Below are 18,113 nucleotides of genomic sequence, written 5' to 3'. Positions count from 1 at the left end.
ACTCCTACAGCGAGAGGGTAGGGGGAGGAGGAAGAACCAGACATGGATACAGAGAAGGAGCGGTTAGCGAGGTATGAGGTGAACCAGGCGTGGACAGAACCAGAGAGGCTAAGAGAGAGAAGAGTTTGCAGCAGGAGGGGGTGATCCACGGTATTGTCAAAGGCTGCGGAAAGGTCAAGGAGGATGAGTAGGGAGAAATGACCCTTGGATTTGGCCGATAGGAGATCATTAGTAACCTTGGCCAGGGCAGTTTCGGTAGAGTGGAGGCGGTAGCCGGATTGGAGAGGGTCAAGGAGGGAATTGTCCGCGAGGTGCCTGGTTAGGCGGCTGCAGACAATTCGCTCAAGTAATTTAGAGGCATAGGGGAGAAGAGAGATAGGGCGATAGTTGGCAAGAGATGTGGGGTCGAGATTGGGTTTCTTGAGGATAGGAGAGATGAGAGCATGTTTAAATGAGAGGGGTACTACACCAGAGGAGAGTGATAGGTTGAAAAGGTGTGCGAGGTAAGAGCAGGCCGTGGGAGAAAGAGAGCGAAGGAGGTGAGAGGGGATGGGATCGAGAGGACAGGTAGAGGGTGGAGAGGAAAGAATGAGAGAGCGAACTTCTTCACCTGTTGTAGGGCCGAAGGAGCACCAGAGTTGGGTGTTGGTGGGAGGTGAAGCGAAGAGGGAGGCGGGAGAAGGGGAGGAGGAGATGTTCAGTCTGATGGCCTCAATTTTGGAAGAGAAAAAGGTGGCAAAGTCAGAAGCGGACAGGGAAGACGGGACAGAAGGGGGTGGGGGGGAGAGTAGGGAGTTGAAGGTGACAAAGAGGCGGCGGGGATTGGAGGACTGAGAAGAAATGAGGGTTCTGTGGTTCTGAAGGACCAGAGTTTTATTTGCAAAATAGATTACAGGGCAAAGTATCGCATGCATACGCCTGCGCGGTGGGCACCAACAACAAGCTTCTATAAGAACGCTCTGGTTTCCAAAGCCAGAGATGATTAGTTATACCCAGCGTTGGCAATGCGCGAACACTTCATAAATACTACTGGAAACGTTCTCATGTGAATGCGAACAGAATGAGACCAAACTCGATGTAATTAACTTGTTGAAGACATTACCTTCTCCACCACATTATATTTTATATTAACTGAAATAGATTAAACGTATGTGCATGTTGGTATTTGCTAAAGATCCTACCACACTGCACAAATTGCTCAGGAATGGTTTCAGGAACATGACAAAGAGTTTAAGGTGTTGACTTGGCCTCCAAATTCCAAAGATCTAAAGCTGATCGAGCATCTGTAAGAGTCCTATCTGAGCCATGGAGGCCCCACCTCGCAACTTACAGGACTTAAAGGATCTGCTGCTAACGTCTTGGTGCCAGATACCACAGGACACCTTCACCAGTCTTGTGGAGGCCATGCGGGTATATAATCCTATGCCCATTGACATTTCTGTACATAATATTTGTATTTTGTATACATCTTGTACATTGGTAGTTGTCGCTACTGGCTGCATATCCTGCTGTGTAACGACAATGGGACTGCGCCATTCCTTCTGAGCGTCTGTTTGAACTGCGCAGCATGTGAACATCTCATACTATGGACAGTAGCTGTCCCCTTGGATATTTAGGACCTAAATAAAAGCACTACGGTCGTGGATCTCCACGGTGACTACTAATATCCTTACAATGTAACAGGTACCTTATCCCATATATAAAATTTAGCCAGTGCTTTTCCATATAAACATATGTGTGCGGTATACAGGGCGACACTAACAGTATGTACCAATCATCTGTTCCACAAGTCTGCTTTGTGTACCACAAATATAATATCAATTAATACAAAGCACAAGAGAAGTGCAAGACGTGCATGGAAATATCTCAGCTCTGATGCTCATTAGTTCAACCTGGATAATATTTACAGTTTAAGTCAGGTTTTGGTATAATATCTTCAAACCAAATGACTGCAGCGCCACCTGCTGTCCCACAAGCAGCATGACATGTCTTACAACCATATAGCAGAGCACAGGAAGGTAACCTTGTGACTCCCAGGGCCGCAGAGAGGGGGACGACGGGTACTAATTACCCGGGCCTGGGCATGTCAGGGGGCCCGGGCCCTAGCGCCGACGATTTTTTTTTGTAATATTTTTTTTGTAAAAAAAACTACACATTTTTCTTTCCTTTTTTTTTTGCGGCGGGGGGGAGGGGCTCGGTCGTTGGTGGGGGGAGCAGGGTAGTTAAAAAAAACAAAACATACTCACGTGATCGCGGCGCCGGCGTCCCTCCTCTCTGCGCCTCTGTGCTCCATTGCTCCAGACTGACTGAATGACGGGTGTGACGTCATCATGTCACACCCAGCATTCAGTCAGTCTGGAGCAATAGAGCACAGAGGAGCAGAGAAGACCAAGAAAGAAGAGAGAAGAAAAGGTAAGTGAAGGGAGGAAAACGGAGGGGGGGGGGGACACAGAGGGGTTAAAAAACAAGGGGGGGCACAGAGGGGTTAAAAAACGAGGGACAAGCAGCATGGCACAGGGGGTTAAAGAAAAGAGGGACAAGCAGCATGGTACAGGGGGTTAAAGAAAAGAGGGACAAGCAGCATGGCACAGGGGGTTAAAGAAAAGAGGGACAAGCAGCATGGCACAGGGGGTTAAAGAAAAGAGGGACAAGCAGCATGGCACAGGGGGTTAAAGAAAAGAGGGACAAGCAGCATGGCACAGGGGGTTAAAGAAAAGAGGGACAAGCAGCATGGCACAGGGGGATTATGAAAGGAGGGGGCAAAGGCAGCATGGCACAGGGGGATGAAGAAAGGGGCAAAGGCAGCATGGAGGGCGCAGTGTGATCATAAGGGGGCATAGCGTGGTGATGATAACGGGGCACAGTAATGTGTGTGTGATGGCACAGGGAGCTTTTGGCAATGTAGTGTGTGTGAGGTAGATGGTGGCTAATTAATGGCTGCTATTTTGTTTGCGGGGTAATGGGAATACTATTTTAATGTTGGGGCTGGAGGAAGGCCTAATTATTAATCATGGATGCTATTGATTTAATGGTGGGGCTGGCTGTAATTTTCTAAATGTAGCCATTTTTTTTTTCCAAATAGGTCCTCCAACGTTCCAGGATCCAGACAAGCCGCAACTAAAGAAACCAGCAGCCACATGTGGTAAAAGTGAGAAGAACAGGTAGGACAGAGCAGCATAGTGTGTGAAATGTTGTGATTCTAGTAGGGACAATGCCAATGTTTGGTGAGTGTTTGATGAGCCCAGTGGGCGCAGGCCAAGACTGAACTCTTTCTGTACACACTGCATTCTTCCTATACTACACAAGGGTGCTAGATGTCCTGAAAGTCAGGAGTTCTTGGACAAATGTCACGCTCCGGGGAATTCAGGACCTAGGGCCTGATTCATTAAGGTTCTTAAATGAAGAGGATTCTCATTTCAGTCTCCTGGACAAAACCATGTTACAATGCAAGGGGTGCAAATAAGTGTTCTGTTTTACACATAAGTTAACTACTGACTGTTTTTTCATGTAACACACAAATATCAACTTTAAATTTCAGTGTACAAATAAGCTATCAAGTATTTGTGTGTTACATGAAAAAACAGTCAGTATTTAACTTATGTGTAAAACAGAACACTTATTTGCACCCCTTCCATTGTAACATGGTTTTGTCCAGGAGACTGAAATGAGTATCCTCTTCATTTGAGATCCTTAATGAATCAGGCCCCTAGTGATTTTGTTGTGCTAGCCACGCCCCAATGGCGCATTGTCACGCCCCCCAAAAAATTTTGCTTACTCAACTATAAGGGGGCGTCCCATCAATTTGTTGTACCGGGGCCCTGAATTCCTCTTGGCAGCCCTGGTGACTCCTATCTATTTGGGAACCACCAAGTTGCTTAAGCTCACCCCACATTAAAATTGCATTTATTTCACGCATGGCTGCTAGGAGAGCCAATCAACCAGCTAGGAGGCAGGAGGTGGTACAGGAATATGAAGCTGGGTCTGCTACTGGCTGTCTGTGTGTTATCCAGGGGAGGGCTGGTAAATTGTAACCCGGGGGGGCAAGACTTGACCCAGCAGCCTATTAGGAACATTATAAAGAAAAAAAATGCAGGTAGGCCATACTTGCCAACTCTCCCGGAATGTCCGGGAGACTCCCGAAATCCAGGTTGGTCTCCCGGACTCCTGGGAGAGCAGACAAGTCTCCTGCATCGCGCAATTCCCTGGACAAAATAATGCGATCCAGTTTTAGAAGCCGGGTTTGTAAACTTTTTAAAAGATTTTCAAAATGAAAACTTTCATACATGAATCATGAAAGTAAAAATTAATGTTAAAAAGTTTAATGTAGCATATCTTACCTCTCTATCGTACCTAAAGTCACAGTCCCTAAACAATGATTAAGTGTTGATATAGGACGAAAAGCTCAAATAATAAAGCAGGGCATGTCAGTTATGCTTAATGTGACATCAATGTGTCCTTTTTTATCAATCTGAACATAACATTCTGCTGTAATTAAGACTGAAAACCTGTCTTCTGCCTCCAGGGATCAGAGGAAATCAAACAACGTCCGCCTTATCTTATCTTTGGCCAATTTGTGAGTTATTGACAAAAGTGACAATTACTCTAATTAGTCTAAATGATATTTGTTTTATTTCACTGCTCAAAAAGAGTCCAATCTGTTTTGAAAGAAGCCGAGTAAAGCTTGTTAGGATGATTCCTATTACCTATGTATAAACACATGTATTGTGAAAGGATGCACATTGTAATACGCTATGACTTATATCTGTCAATATAATGCTATAAACAATGCAGGTTTTATAACCTATATCCTAGTAAGAGTAGAATTTTCGCAATTCAGAAAAAATAATGTTTACATCGCCTTTAATATGTACATTAACACGTTCACACGGTCGTCATACAGAGGAATTTGGGCTAAAACCCAAGAAGGCAAATATGGTCTGACAATGAGGGTCTGACAATGAGAGGATGGAGATCCCCCCAAAATATCCCTCAGTTCAGCTGGAAGCTCACAGTCATATCGTACGTAATATTGGCAAATTTATTCTAAATATATCAGTAAACTTCATAAAGTTATGTTTCATACAAGAACAAGTAATATTTAAGTTACAATTTTCTTTTAATATTGTACTTTAAATAATCTGTTGGACAGATCGGCTTCTATAAATACATATTCACCCGCAAAGCGATATATTGTCCCCAGTCCTGTGTATCGGCCGGTCTCGTATTGGCCACATGAATGATCACACAACCACCTGTTTGCACTATTAATAGATAAAAGTACAATTCATATTCCTGCGGCCTCATGTAACGGGGGCTATCCCTCATACTCGTACTGCAAGGACCTAGGCGATCCTGCAGCTTATGACCAGAGAAGCACCGGCCGGACAGAGGACTTGTCTCAGACCAGGGTACCGGTACCGTGGGGCGCAGGTGGGTGAGCGGGGGGCAGAATACTTCCCCCTTTCTTGCTGAGGAGACCAATTTCCTCTTTCAGACTCTCAATCTCTTCCAGCTGCCTCTCAACCAGCTGCACCAGCTTCTGTCTCTCCCGATAGTCGGCTTTCCGAGGCCCCTGGAACTCTTCACCCTGAGGACCGACAAAGGAAACACATGAGAGTCGGTGGCGTCTGGAGACTGAGGTCTCCCATTGCCGGAAACATAAAGAAACTATTAGAAAATCACATTTTTGGTAACTTTCTTTTAACACCAATGAAAAAGCGACATCGTGTTCAGGAGTGTATCTGATCGTGGGAAATAATGTGATATATATCCATTAATATATCCATTATTGATGGATAATACGCTGAGTGTATGAAGCAGAGGCTCCTTGGTAGGAGTAAGACCCCGATGTCCTCAGTGGTCCGGGGATGCTCTCCTGCCGGCAGACATCAGAGAACCCTACAGATCACCTCAATGTAATATTTATGTTTTACTTATCGATCCCCCAAAACTGATTGGTATTCTTCAAGCAGATAATGTTCATTTGTGGTAATCTACCCAACTACTAATGAGAGTTATTAAAGGTCCGTCTTTGGACCACTCCAATCATCCTGGACATCAGATACAATTTCTAGATTTGGGCAGATTTATAAAGTAAATAATAGTTGTCCCTTTTCTGCACAGAGAGTAATGGGCGAATCTGTTGCTTCACATGGAAACGTCTTATGACCCAAATTCTGCGCACAATAAAACAAGTGAATACATCAGTTTTGTTCTTGCTTTTGAATGGCGCAGAATTTGCATGTTTTTATATCCCAAGATGGAAGATTCCCTTTATGTTTATCTCCATGATGTATGCAGACAGGTCCACCATCAGGGGGGTACGGCCAGTACTGCTGTGAGGGGCCCAGACAGAGTAGGGGGTCCGGACAGACCTCTCTCCCCCACCCTGTGACGGTGGGGGAGAGAAGGGGACATTAACTGTGGGGGAAAAGAGAGGACTTTAACTCTGGGGTGGAGAGTGGGAACCTTAACTGTGGAAGAGGGACATTAACTGTGTTTGGGGGGGGGGGGGAGAGAGGGACATTAACTGTGTTTGGGGGGGGGGAAGAGGGGGACATTAACTGTGTTTGGGGGGGAGAGGGGGATATTAACTGTGATTGGGGGGAGAGGGGGACATTAACTGATTGGGGGAGATGGGGACATTAACTGTGATTGGGGGTTGGGGAGGAGGACATTAACTGTTGAGGGGGGGAGGGGGACATTTACTGTGATTGGGGGGGAGAGGGGACCATTTACTTTGGGGGGAGGGGAACATTTACTATGATGAGGGAGTGGGGGAAATGTACTGTGATGAGAGATAGGGGGCGCATGTATGGCGAAGAGGGAGGGGGGCACATGTATGGGGAGGGGGGTCCTGCCAGATTAATTAGTACTGGGCCCCACAGTTTCTGATGGCAGCCCTGTATGTAGAAGATGGTACGAGCGCAGGTCGCAGTTATATCCGTTACACAAGTCTGCAGTGCACAATAAGCCTCTATCTGTGTATAAGTCGCATTACAGGTATGAGCCGTAGATGTATCTGTAGATGCCACATGGAGATGAACACGTTACTCGTCACTATTGTTACATCCCACACACACACGTACCACAGCGGTCTGCTGGGCGTCAAGTTTGGCCTCTATGGTCTTCTTCTCGGTCAGCAGCTGGTTCATCCTCTCCAGTCTCCTGGTCTGCTCCTGGGTCACTTCCATCAGACCCCGCTTCATGTCCATCACCTGGGCCTTGCGGGAGGAGAGAAGAGGACAGTACAGAGAGGTGGGAGAGCGTATGTAAAATGACTGGAGATAAACACAACACACCGGGGATAATCTACTCATATAACACTGGAGGCGTCAGTAAGTCCTAGCACCCACCTGTACATGGACGATGGAAGCTTATTACTGATCTCTTGGTATTTCCCTCGAGTTAGTAATAACGCCCATGGTCTGAGGTCACTATATCACATGACTCTGGGGAATGTCTCATAACATGGTGCAATCTGCAGAAATCTGCTGCTATCCACAACAGCGAATCAAATCCTTGCTGTCAGATTACAAAATGAAAGCACACATCCCATTGGTTGTTACAGGTTGCACTATGTTATTAAATAAGCCCATATATATCGTTCTGTGTGTCTCTGTCTTTCTGTATCTCCATCTAACCCACACTCCAAGACACAAGAAAAACATTCAGTAGGAGTAGATTTATCAAACCTTCTTAAAAGGAAAAGTGGAGGCGTTGCCCATAGCAACCAATTCTAGCTATTATGTTCTAGAATGTACTAGATAAATGATAGGTACAATCAGATTGGTTGCTATGGCCAACACCTCAACTTTCCTTTTTGGAAGGTTTAATAAATTTACCCCTAGGGGTAGATTGACGCTGGAGGAGTTTCGGAATCATGTGATGGCAATTCCTGTGTTACAGGATAACTCCATACAAATATGTTTTATTTTTGAATACAGCGTGTAGGTGAATGGGGTTATAAAGAGGTTGTACTGAGCATCCTCAGTGCTCTTCAGAAGCGTCTCAGCTGCTTCCTACTGGGCTCATGGGATGGCAGACATGGTTATCTGTCACATGATGCACGTTGAGTTTGAGGATCACCAATGGATGTGCCTGAAATAATTGCACCAACCATCAACGATGTCTCGGAATGACAGGAAGCTATGTGTATTTTAATGGTCCCTGGACAAATATACCGTCAGTCAGTGATCACTATCATCCAACCTGTCCAATCTGACCACGCATGTGTGCGGTCAGATTTCATTTCCACGATCAGGCCACACAGCCAAAGTTAACGTCTGTGTCCACCTTAAGAGTGGTGCATGTTGTGTTGACCACATTTTTCCATTGGACACCCCCCCCTTCCATACACACCCTGAGGTCATTCGAACATTAAGAAGTTCCTTTCTCTCATTCTAACCTTCCATTTTACAATCTCATAATCCATCTCTTCCTGTCTCTCGGAGGACCTCATCTTCAGCTCCTCCAAGGTGGTGTTCACCGACAAGGTCTGCAGAGATTCCAGATCCACCAGACGGCCAAACTTCATCATCATCTGCTGCCGACATTTCTCTTCCAGACCTGGGCGTTTATAGTGAATATAATGTAACTGTACGTAAGACAGAGTCATCTCCCCCTCCTAATGCCCTCGTCCACCGCAAACATTCTTCCATCTGACGTGTGGACCTGGTTGTCCAGTCCCCCGGGTACTCACTCTGGATTTTGGTCTCCATCTCCTTCCTCTCCCGGATGAGCTGCTTGTGCTGCTCTCTCGCGTTCTTGTACAATTCTCTCTTCTCCACCTTCTCCAGCTGCAGCTCTCTGATCCGATGCTGCAGACTCTCCAGGGACTGGTCGGTGAAGACAAGCGCCTGGGACAAGTCGCTGGGAATCTCTCCGTTTATCACGTAATCCACCTGCACAGAGCACATTATAACGCTCACTGTGAGTCCAGATGAGGGAACATGGCTGGGAGTAAAGTCAGTTTACTACTCTTAGAGGTTTACACTGCGGCCATCGCACACAGGTAACGGAGGCGGCCATTTAACTCACTAAGAACTTATCTCGTCAGTGACACAACTGAGCCACCGATGTGATGATCAGTGTGTACTAAAACATGGCTGCCTCCACTGTAGGTGACGGCTGCACACACAAAACCAACATCTGGTTATGTCTTATCTTCTAACCAGCTCTGTTTTATGTTGGTTTCTGCTCCTATATCCACCAGTGCAATAAAGTTAATGATAACAAATATATAGTAACAGAAGTGTATTGTATTATATATTCAAACTGGGGTACAAAGAAATTTAGGTGATAGGGCAGCTATAAATCTTCAGCCAGTTCTCTGTACCCCCCTCCATCAAATATTATTTGTATTATTATTATTAATAACCTATACTGGGTAACAGAATACAGTTCATTGACAGGCACTGAATATCTTCTCCATGGTATACGATACCTGACCAAGAGGCACTGAGGACTTGCAATTTAACTTGTCGAAGTCAGCAAATTGGATAAAGTCATCTCAATTAATATCGAGCAAACTTGATTGTCTTTGTCTGAAATTATGCGTAAAGCACGCTACAGCGTGAAAGGGCGTATCCAGCCGCAACATGTGGCAATAACAGTTTTTACACTTTTGTATACATTCGCACCAACACACACATTTGTAAATAGTACACATTAATCGTAGTTGCAACACATAGTTATTTATGTCGAAATATAGTAGTGTTTATGTGTAATATTATAAGTTATATGCAGATTAGTGATACATATGGTTCAGGTTAAAGGAAAGGTGTCATGTCTGATATCATATTAATCCCCTTTACATCAGCAGCTGTCCAGTGCATTCGGCGAAGAGATCGCACATTGCATACTCTAGTTATTGATCTTAGGGAATAAACCTTTAATATGATGCTGACTGTAAAATGCTAATGGACTGGTTGTAATTGGAGTTTTGGCGGGAAGATCAGAGCTCATCCCCTGGAGAGATGACCCCCACCTTTGGATTCCTTAGATTGAACCAGCCTATGATCTGCAACCCCCTGGACCTTCCTGAAGCCTGGACCAATAGAAGCAAGCCACACCATCAGCATTGTTTTACTGTATTTCTGTTTGCATATAAGCAGGAGCTTTTCATCTAGTGTTCAGACATCTTGTCCACAGACTTCAGGACTGAATGACTGTTCACTGGATCCAGGGCGTCTGCGATAAGTAACGGCTGTACTTATTATTATTTCGCTTGAATTATTCTGCTACTTTTTGAGAATAAATATTTGTGCGTTGGAAACACAAATCGAGATTCGACAATCGTTATTGGATAGCGACAGAACGTGCATAACAAACTCTATTCAGTTATCCAACAAAGGCTATTGTCTCTTTTAAATCCTAATTAAGAACTACAACAGATGGTGTCAGTACTAGGATTCTCCAGGGGCCTGCAGTTATATGATGGAGATCTAGTAGTGTCCTGCAGTTATATGATGGAGATCTAGTAGTGTCCTGCAGTTATATGATGGAGTCTAGTAGTGTCCTGCAGTTATATGATGAAGATCTAGTAGTGTCCTGCAGTTATATGATGGAGATCTAGTAGTGCCCTGCAGTTATATGATGGAGATCTAGTAGTGTCCTGCAGTTATATGATGGAGATCTAGTAGTGTCCTGCAGTTATATGATGGAGATCTAGTAGTGTCCTGCAGTTATATGATGGAGATCTAGTAGTGTCCTGCAGTTATATGATGGAGATCTAGTAGTGTCCTGCAGTTATATGATGGAGATCTAGTAGTGTCCTGCTGTTATATGATGGAGATCTAGTAGTGTCCTGCAGTTATATGATGGAGATCTAGTAGTGTCCTGCAGTTATATGATGGAGATCTAGTAGTGTCCTGCAGTTATATGATGGAGATCTAGTAGTGTCCTGCAGTTATATGATGGAGATCTAGTAGTGTCCTGCAGTTATATGATGGAGATCTAGTAGTGTCCTGCAGTTATATGATGGAGATCTAGTAGTGTCCTGCAGTTATATGATGGAGATCTAGTAGTGAGATCTAGTAGTGTCCTGCAGTTATATGATGGAGATCTAGTAGTATCCTGCAGTTATATGATGGAGATCTAGTAGTGTCCTGCAGTTATATGATGGAGATCTAGTAGTGTCCTGCAGTTATATGATGGAGATCTAGTAGTGTCCTGCAGTTATATGATGGAGATCTAGTAGTATCCTGCAGTTATATGATGGAGATCTAGTAGTGTCCTGCAGTTATATGATGGAGATCTAGTAGTGTCCTGCAGTTATATGATGGAGATCTAGTAGTGTCCTGCAGTTATATGATGGAGATCTAGTAGTGTCCTGCAGTTATATGATGGAGATCTAGTAGTGTCCTGCAGTTATATGATGGAGATCTAGTAGTGTCCTGCAGTTATATGATGGAGATCTAGTAGGGTCCAGTACTGTACCTGGTGCAGCTTTAGAGGAACCACCACATGAAGTTCATTCAGCTTCTTCTGCTTCTCCCTCTGGAAAGCTTCCAGCTCCTCCTCCGCCGTCTTCAGGTTCATTTCCACAATCTTAATCTATCGACAACAAAAAACCCATCTGGAATCAGGACCAAGTGAATTACTGAATAATACAAAGTCGCATCAGGGACATTCGTTCAGGGTGTGATAAGGGAGTCAGGAGTGTCCTGTGATTATGTGCTGGGGGATTGTTCTCTCTGTTTGTTCCTTTCAGGATGACCCCACCCGTTCAAGCACCTGCGGTGATTCTATAAAGTGATTGATCACCTTCCACTTCTGTAGTGTCCTGTGATTGAGCAGCTACACAAAGTCATTGTATCATGTACATTATGTGCACCCATCCATCCCTATTATCTTGATTTTACAAGCTACTTAGTGCGCCTAATTTTGTGGAGTACTACAAAGCGACATAAACCAGTATAAAGGGGTGTAGATGGGGTATTGTCGGGTGCTTCATGCTCAGACATTTCCACTCTGAGCTGATCCCATCCTGTACGTTACAGGGTCACATCTTGCTCCTTCCAGAAGCACTTCAGAGAGAAACTTTTCTAGGGGAACTTTGTCCAATGTAAAAGAAAGTTTCATACAATAGCAAAACTGCTGCCCCTGATTCTCACAATAAATATAAACCACATATTAGGCTAAACTGAGCAGAGTCTTAGGAGAAACTTGTATGTAAGTAAAGGGCTGGTTATAGCGGTCAGAGGATGTGACAATTATACTTCTCCTCCTCTGTCGCACCCTTTGTTTGTATTGTGTTACTGTCTACAAAGAGCACCTTGAGGTGCACCGAGCGCTCCAGATAAGGTCATTACTGCGGAAATAAAGCTATTTGTGGTGCGTATCCTGGGCCAGAAGTAAATGACCGCCACGTGGTTTAAAGATCAGCCTTTCCATAGTTTGAGTTTAACTCCACCTTTGGTGAATTACCTTCTTGGCCAATGTATCATACTCCTTCTTCAGATTATCCACAATCTTCTTCTCTTCGGTCAGAGCCTCCTCGATATCCAGACGCTTTTCCCGCAGTTGTAGGGTGTTGTCGAATAGCTCAGGGTCGCAGTCTGGAGGGGACATACGGATGCTGACAATATATATATGGCTGACCTCTAATACCTGATGTAATTCCGGTGTGCACAGGGGAAAAATCTTCCCCCTCTATAACAACATTCTCTTTCAAATTAAGTTCCTGAAACTTTTAAATATACAATGTAGCGTCTGTCATGGGGGTGATATGCGGCAGAGTATGTTACGTTACCCTCCACTGACAGACAGAAACTCAGGATTCCCGTATTGAGCAGTTACACAATACTCACTGTCTGGGCAAACAGAGTCATCAAAAGCTCCCTCTTCCGACTCCGATTCCTCCTCATCGCTTTCATACGTAGACTCCTCGTCCGAATCTTCATCGCTGTCCTCATCTTCCTCTGGAAATCAAACTGTCCATTAGCACCTGTCGTAACAGAACCAAGGCCACTGTAGACGCGCCTCTATCTCGATGGATTGACAACCTACAGTCAGTGGACGTTGGCTCACGGATTGTTGCCACAGAAGATGTGCCGTATCGGTGACATGTGCAGTCACTCCGCAGAGTTTACCATAATCTAGATCTAAGTGTAAACGCCTTGTATCTATATAGGATTGCTGAGAACTTTTTTTAAAGGACTTTGAGCGCTGCAGATTAAATTGTGATGTTCTTTTTCTAGGGGACCTGGTGGGAAGATCTGGTAACAGCCGGGTACTCAGGTTAGGACTTGAGATAAAGTTAATTTTGGTTTAGACTGGACTAATAGATCTGGTAGGAATGATGATCGGATATATTGGCCATTTCCACATTAGTTACAAGTTGTATTGATTTATAAGAAACTATGTATTAGCGATCTCTCTAAAAGTACCATAATTCTCTGATTAAGTAGTAGTTTAATAAATCACTAAGGAGAAAGCGTACAGAGTTTGCCGGCGGGTGGCAGATATCGGGCACGCACCTTCCTCTCCGAGCACCTCCTTCTTCTTACTACGCTTCATCTTCTTCTTGAAGACTTTGGTGAGAAATGTGGCAAACTTGTTGTTATCGCCCAGCGAGGTCTGGAAGGTTGAGTGTAAGGACTTCTCCTTCTCCTGCAGCTTCCCGATATCCTTCTTCTTGGTCTCCAGCTGCTGCAGGTAGTCCTCGGACTTGTTCTACAAGAGACATACGGTCATGGCTACATGCGCTGGGATCTGGGGGACACTCTCCCTCTCAGGACGGGATTATTTGGGCACCTTAATTTCCTGCAGCTCAGAGACCCGGTCGCTGACTTTCTCCTGCAGGTTGTCCTCGCGCTTCTCGAATTCCTTCAGCAGCAGCATCTCCTCAAAGAGAGTAATGTGCCGCAGGTCGGCCATCTTCATCTGCACGTCCAACCGCAGCTTCTTGTGTCGCAGAAGGCGGAGTTCAGCATCGAATTCAGTCACCAGCTGGTTAATCTGAAGTAGGAGAAGAGAGGACGGGAACAATGTCATTTACTGAACAAGTTTCATTCATTCAAATTTGACTATGTCAACGAGAGCTGTTTAACATAAGGGCGATAGAGATAGGCAACGTGTGTCCCTCTAGCTGTTGTAGAACTACAAGTCTAAGCAGGGCTTGCGAGACAGACATATATTAACTCTTAGCTTAATAAATAAAGCAATAAAGTGTTCAAAATAAATAAATGTTAACAAAAAAACCTCCCCAGCCATATTAACCCTAGTGCTGCCAGCCTAGTGCTGGTCGGAGGAAAAAATCGGGGGGACAAACAGCGTGATCCCCCCCACCAGATTCTCCTTAAACCAGCACTAGGCTTAGCCAATGGGGCTGGTGGCACTATAGCAGGTGAACTTGCAGCGGGGGTTCCCCTGCCGTGATACCAACCAGACCCAGGCTGGTCAGCTTGGTGCTGGACTCCCTAGGGAATTGGGGTCCACAGAAAAAATGCGAGCCCCCTCCCAAGTGGTACCCAGCCCCATCCTCACAGCACCAGGGCTCTTCCTACAAGCCTGAGTGGTAGATGTGGTGTAATAAATGGTATAGGAAGGCACTTGGGGAACCACAAGTGCCAGCATGCCTTGACACCCAGGGCCGCTGGACCCTGTAGTGCACCAATGGAAAATGTAAATAAAAGACACCCCTCTCTATCACCTGATTTACGAGGGTCTCCTGTGTGTACAAAGTCCTGATTTCTTCTATCTGTATGGCCTCTTTTTCCATGTCGGACAGCTCTGTGTCTTGTATCTGGCGTCTTCTGGGAGACACGGCACGATAAGACCTGACAGTGGTGGTGGTGGACGGTCTGGAAAGTGACTCTGTTTGGCTCACTGTACCTTGCTGTTTTCCTCCGAAACCACCAAACTCGCCAAACCCTCCTCCCTCAGCTGCCTGCGGAGCCCGGGCTCGGCGTTCCTGCTCCAACTGGAACCTCCGGAGCGTCTCGTTGTTGTACTGGAACTTCTTCTCTGGTGTCTCGTCTGGGTGCATGGAAGGGACCTTCGGGACGGGGAGGTGTTTGGAAGGGTCCAGAGCCTGCTGGATGTCTCTCACTTCTCGCACCAAACTCTGCATCTTCTCTATGGTTTCCACCTTGAGGTCTCGAAGTGCCAGGATTGAGCGGTTCATGGCCGACTTCTGCTCATGTATCTGTACAAGGAAACACAGATGTAGGTTATATAGAGATCAGTTCTACAACAGGATCGCACCCTGTATCCATCTCTGTTCTAGAGTATACAGAGGACAAGGATCTGAATACAGTATATACCCCCGCTGTTCTGGTTATAGTGTATACTGCGCTGATCTGGATACTGTATATACCCCCGCTGATCTGGTTACAGTATATACCCCCGCTGATCTGGTTATAGTATATACCCCCGCTGTCCTAGTTATAACCCCTGCTGATCTGGTTATAGTATATCCCTATATACCCCCCGCTGTGTAGAGAGGTCACCAGCCATGTATAGTTATGTTATATACAAACATCCGGTGCACACCATGCTTTCTAGCGCTGCCAGTTCATTCCGCTTCCTTTCAGCGTTTATACGCAGTTGCTCGGGTACAGTGTAATCCTCCGCTGTCTTCAGTTTGAAGTCTCCCATGTTCTCTTTGGCATTTTTAATAGCCAAAACATCCTCTGGGTCCTCATAATCCTCACTGGGCTTAGTTTTGTAGCTGGGAACAAGAAGCCAGGAAGTTACTCAGGTGACATCGATTTATACAGATGTATATGTGTAACCGTAATTATCAAATGTGTCATTCTCAAATAAGGACATCTTTATTGTAGGGTATGCAGTGACTCCAGCTGTGTGCAGTGAAAGTGGAAGCAGTGCATGCAGTGTCCATGCAGTGAAATCAGTGTATGCAGTGAGTCTAGTAGTGTCAGTGCAGTGAACAGGGAGCAGTGTATGCAGTGACTCTAGTAGTGTCAGTGCAGTGAACAGGAAGCAGTGTATGCAGTGAGTCTAGTAGTGTCAGTGCAGTGATCGGGGAGCAGTGTATGCAGTGACTCTAGTAGTGTCAGTGCAGTGAACAGGGAGTAGTGTATGCAGTGACTCTAGTAGTGTCAGTGCAGTGATCGGGGAGCAGTGTATGCAGTGACTCTAGTAGTGTCAGTGCAGTGAACAGGGAGTAGTGTATGCAGTGACTCTAGTAGTGTCAGTGCAGTGATCGGGGAGCAGTGTATGCAGTGACTCTAGTAGTGTCAGTGCAGTGAACAGGAAGCAGTGTATGCAGTGACTCTAGTAGTGTCAGTGCAGTGATCGGGGAGCAGTGTATGCAGTGACTCTAGTAGTGTCAGTGCAGTGATCGGGGAGCAGTGTATGCAGTGACTCTAGAAGTGTCAGTGCAGTGATCGGGGAGCAGTGTATGCAGTGACTCTAGTAGTGTCAGTGCAGTGAACAGGGAGTAGTGTATGCAGTGACTCTAGTAGTGTCAGTGCAGTGATCGGGGAGCAGTGTATGCAGTGACTCTAGTAGTGTCAGTGCAGTGAACAGGAAGCAGTGTATGCAGTGAGTCTAGTAGTGTCAGTGCAGTGAACAGGGAGTAGTGTATGCAGTGACTCTAGTAGTGTCAGTGCAGTGATCGGGGAGTAGTGTATGCAGTGACTCTAGTAGTGTCAGTGCAGTGAACAGGAAGCAGTGTATGCAGTGAGTCTAGTAGTGTCAGTGCAGTGATCGAGGAGTAGTGTATACAATGCTCCTAGTAGCACAACACCCGCCACGGGGGAAACTCACAGCTCATCCCACTCCTTCTTCCTCTGTAAGATTTTGGATTTTATCTTCTCAGTCTTCTCAAGGATCTTCCGGATTCTCTCCGCGCGCCCCTCGGTGCGCCTTCCGACCCACTGCTGCTTCTGCTTCTGGTCCTGGATCCCATCGCTCTGCTCATTCTCTGCGCCTATAGCCGCGGCTGTAACGTTACGGAACACATGTAAGAGACACAAGCAGAGGCCGTGTTAGAGGATCTGCAACATGTCCATGATTGTTCTACAGAGGAAAAACCTCTTTTACTTATTGGAAACAGAGACTAGAGCCCTTCAATGGGTCCCGAGGTAACTTCAGATAATCCCTGTGACCCCTCCATGGGCTCTAGCGATAGTGCGGATCTCCCCTATAACCTCCTCCTCTGTGTCCTTGCTGAGTGTGGCTCTTCCCCTGTAATCCCCTAACGGTGCCTTATCTGAGCGTGGATCACGTACCCCAGAGATCAGATCATCCTCACCTGAGTCGTGGGTTTCTTTAGCCATCTCTGCCCCTTTCAGGAGCAGATCATAGCGGGTGGTTCTCCTCTTGCCAATCATCCCCTTCACCTTGTAGTACTTCTCCGAGAGATACAGGAGTCTGTATGTCGTCACCTGGTGCTCGGTGCTGATGGCGCGGACTGTCACCGTATCGTATTCTACGTTATCCCGGAACCTGTGTCAGGGAGATACCGCCACATGTACATGCATGAATCAGGGGTACATAGGTGTACAATATAATGTGCAGACCTCATTAGATGCACACTGCAAATAATTTTACTTTTGCACCAGTAAAACTGGATGTTCCCGTGCATTTTAAAGACTTCAACTATTCTCCGCTCCCCAGGAAGTCTCTGCAGATTAGATGTGCGGTAAGGAGGGAATCTGAAGAGGCGCCATCCAACCTTCTACCAACCATCCTTTCATCAAACTTTCAGCTTTCTCCTACAACACTTTACGGCTTAAATTATTCATGAGCGCCGGGGGACATTGGGCGGTTGGAATTACACCTGGCACTTTTCTATGTTTTAACTGTGGCTGAGTACATGCTACAGATGCAATATCTTTAATGATTTTACTAACGACTGAAAAAAAAAGTCCCGATCAGCAGCCGGTTCATGTGTACACACTATACACGTGTTACATGATTTACCATCAGATCTGTGCTCTTCATCTGTCATAACCATCGACTAAAAAGATTATGACTCTGCACCCTCCATAGAGATCTATGGACACTGCCACTCCTGAGCGCGTACACACTGCATAGAGATCTATGGACACTGCCGGTCCTGAGAGCGTACACACTGCATAGAGATCTATGGACACTGCCGGTCCTGAGTACGTACACACTGCATAGAGATCTATGGACAC

General features: G+C 45.7%; 1 protein-coding gene across 2 annotated transcripts in view; it reads right to left on the bottom strand.

Moving 5' to 3' along the window:
• Nucleotides 1-5,280: 5,280 nt before the first annotated feature.
• The window catches only part of CFAP44 (cilia and flagella associated protein 44), a 31,699-nt gene continuing 18,866 nt past the window's right edge, over nt 5,281-18,113 (bottom strand). For both annotated transcript variants that reach the window (XM_075197431.1, XM_075197432.1), the window contains exons 24-36: nt 17,225-17,418; nt 16,738-16,912; nt 15,499-15,676; nt 14,657-15,151; nt 13,759-13,962; nt 13,482-13,677; nt 12,813-12,923; nt 12,430-12,560; nt 11,440-11,556; nt 8,702-8,903; nt 8,408-8,568; nt 7,089-7,223; nt 5,281-5,587 (exon numbers count right to left, since the gene is read on the bottom strand). In XM_075197431.1, the coding sequence (XP_075053532.1) occupies nt 5,399-5,587; nt 7,089-7,223; nt 8,408-8,568; nt 8,702-8,903; nt 11,440-11,556; nt 12,430-12,560; nt 12,813-12,923; nt 13,482-13,677; nt 13,759-13,962; nt 14,657-15,151; nt 15,499-15,676; nt 16,738-16,912; nt 17,225-17,418 (2,488 nt within the window). In that variant the 3' untranslated portion in view covers nt 5,281-5,398. The remainder of the gene's footprint in view (nt 5,588-7,088; nt 7,224-8,407; nt 8,569-8,701; nt 8,904-11,439; nt 11,557-12,429; nt 12,561-12,812; nt 12,924-13,481; nt 13,678-13,758; nt 13,963-14,656; nt 15,152-15,498; nt 15,677-16,737; nt 16,913-17,224; nt 17,419-18,113) is intronic.

Source organism: Mixophyes fleayi, chromosome 2 (genome assembly GCF_038048845.1).
Source record: "Mixophyes fleayi isolate aMixFle1 chromosome 2, aMixFle1.hap1, whole genome shotgun sequence".
Taxonomy (NCBI): Eukaryota; Metazoa; Chordata; class Amphibia; order Anura; family Limnodynastidae; genus Mixophyes; species Mixophyes fleayi.
This window is presented reverse-complemented; position numbering and strand designations above follow the sequence as displayed.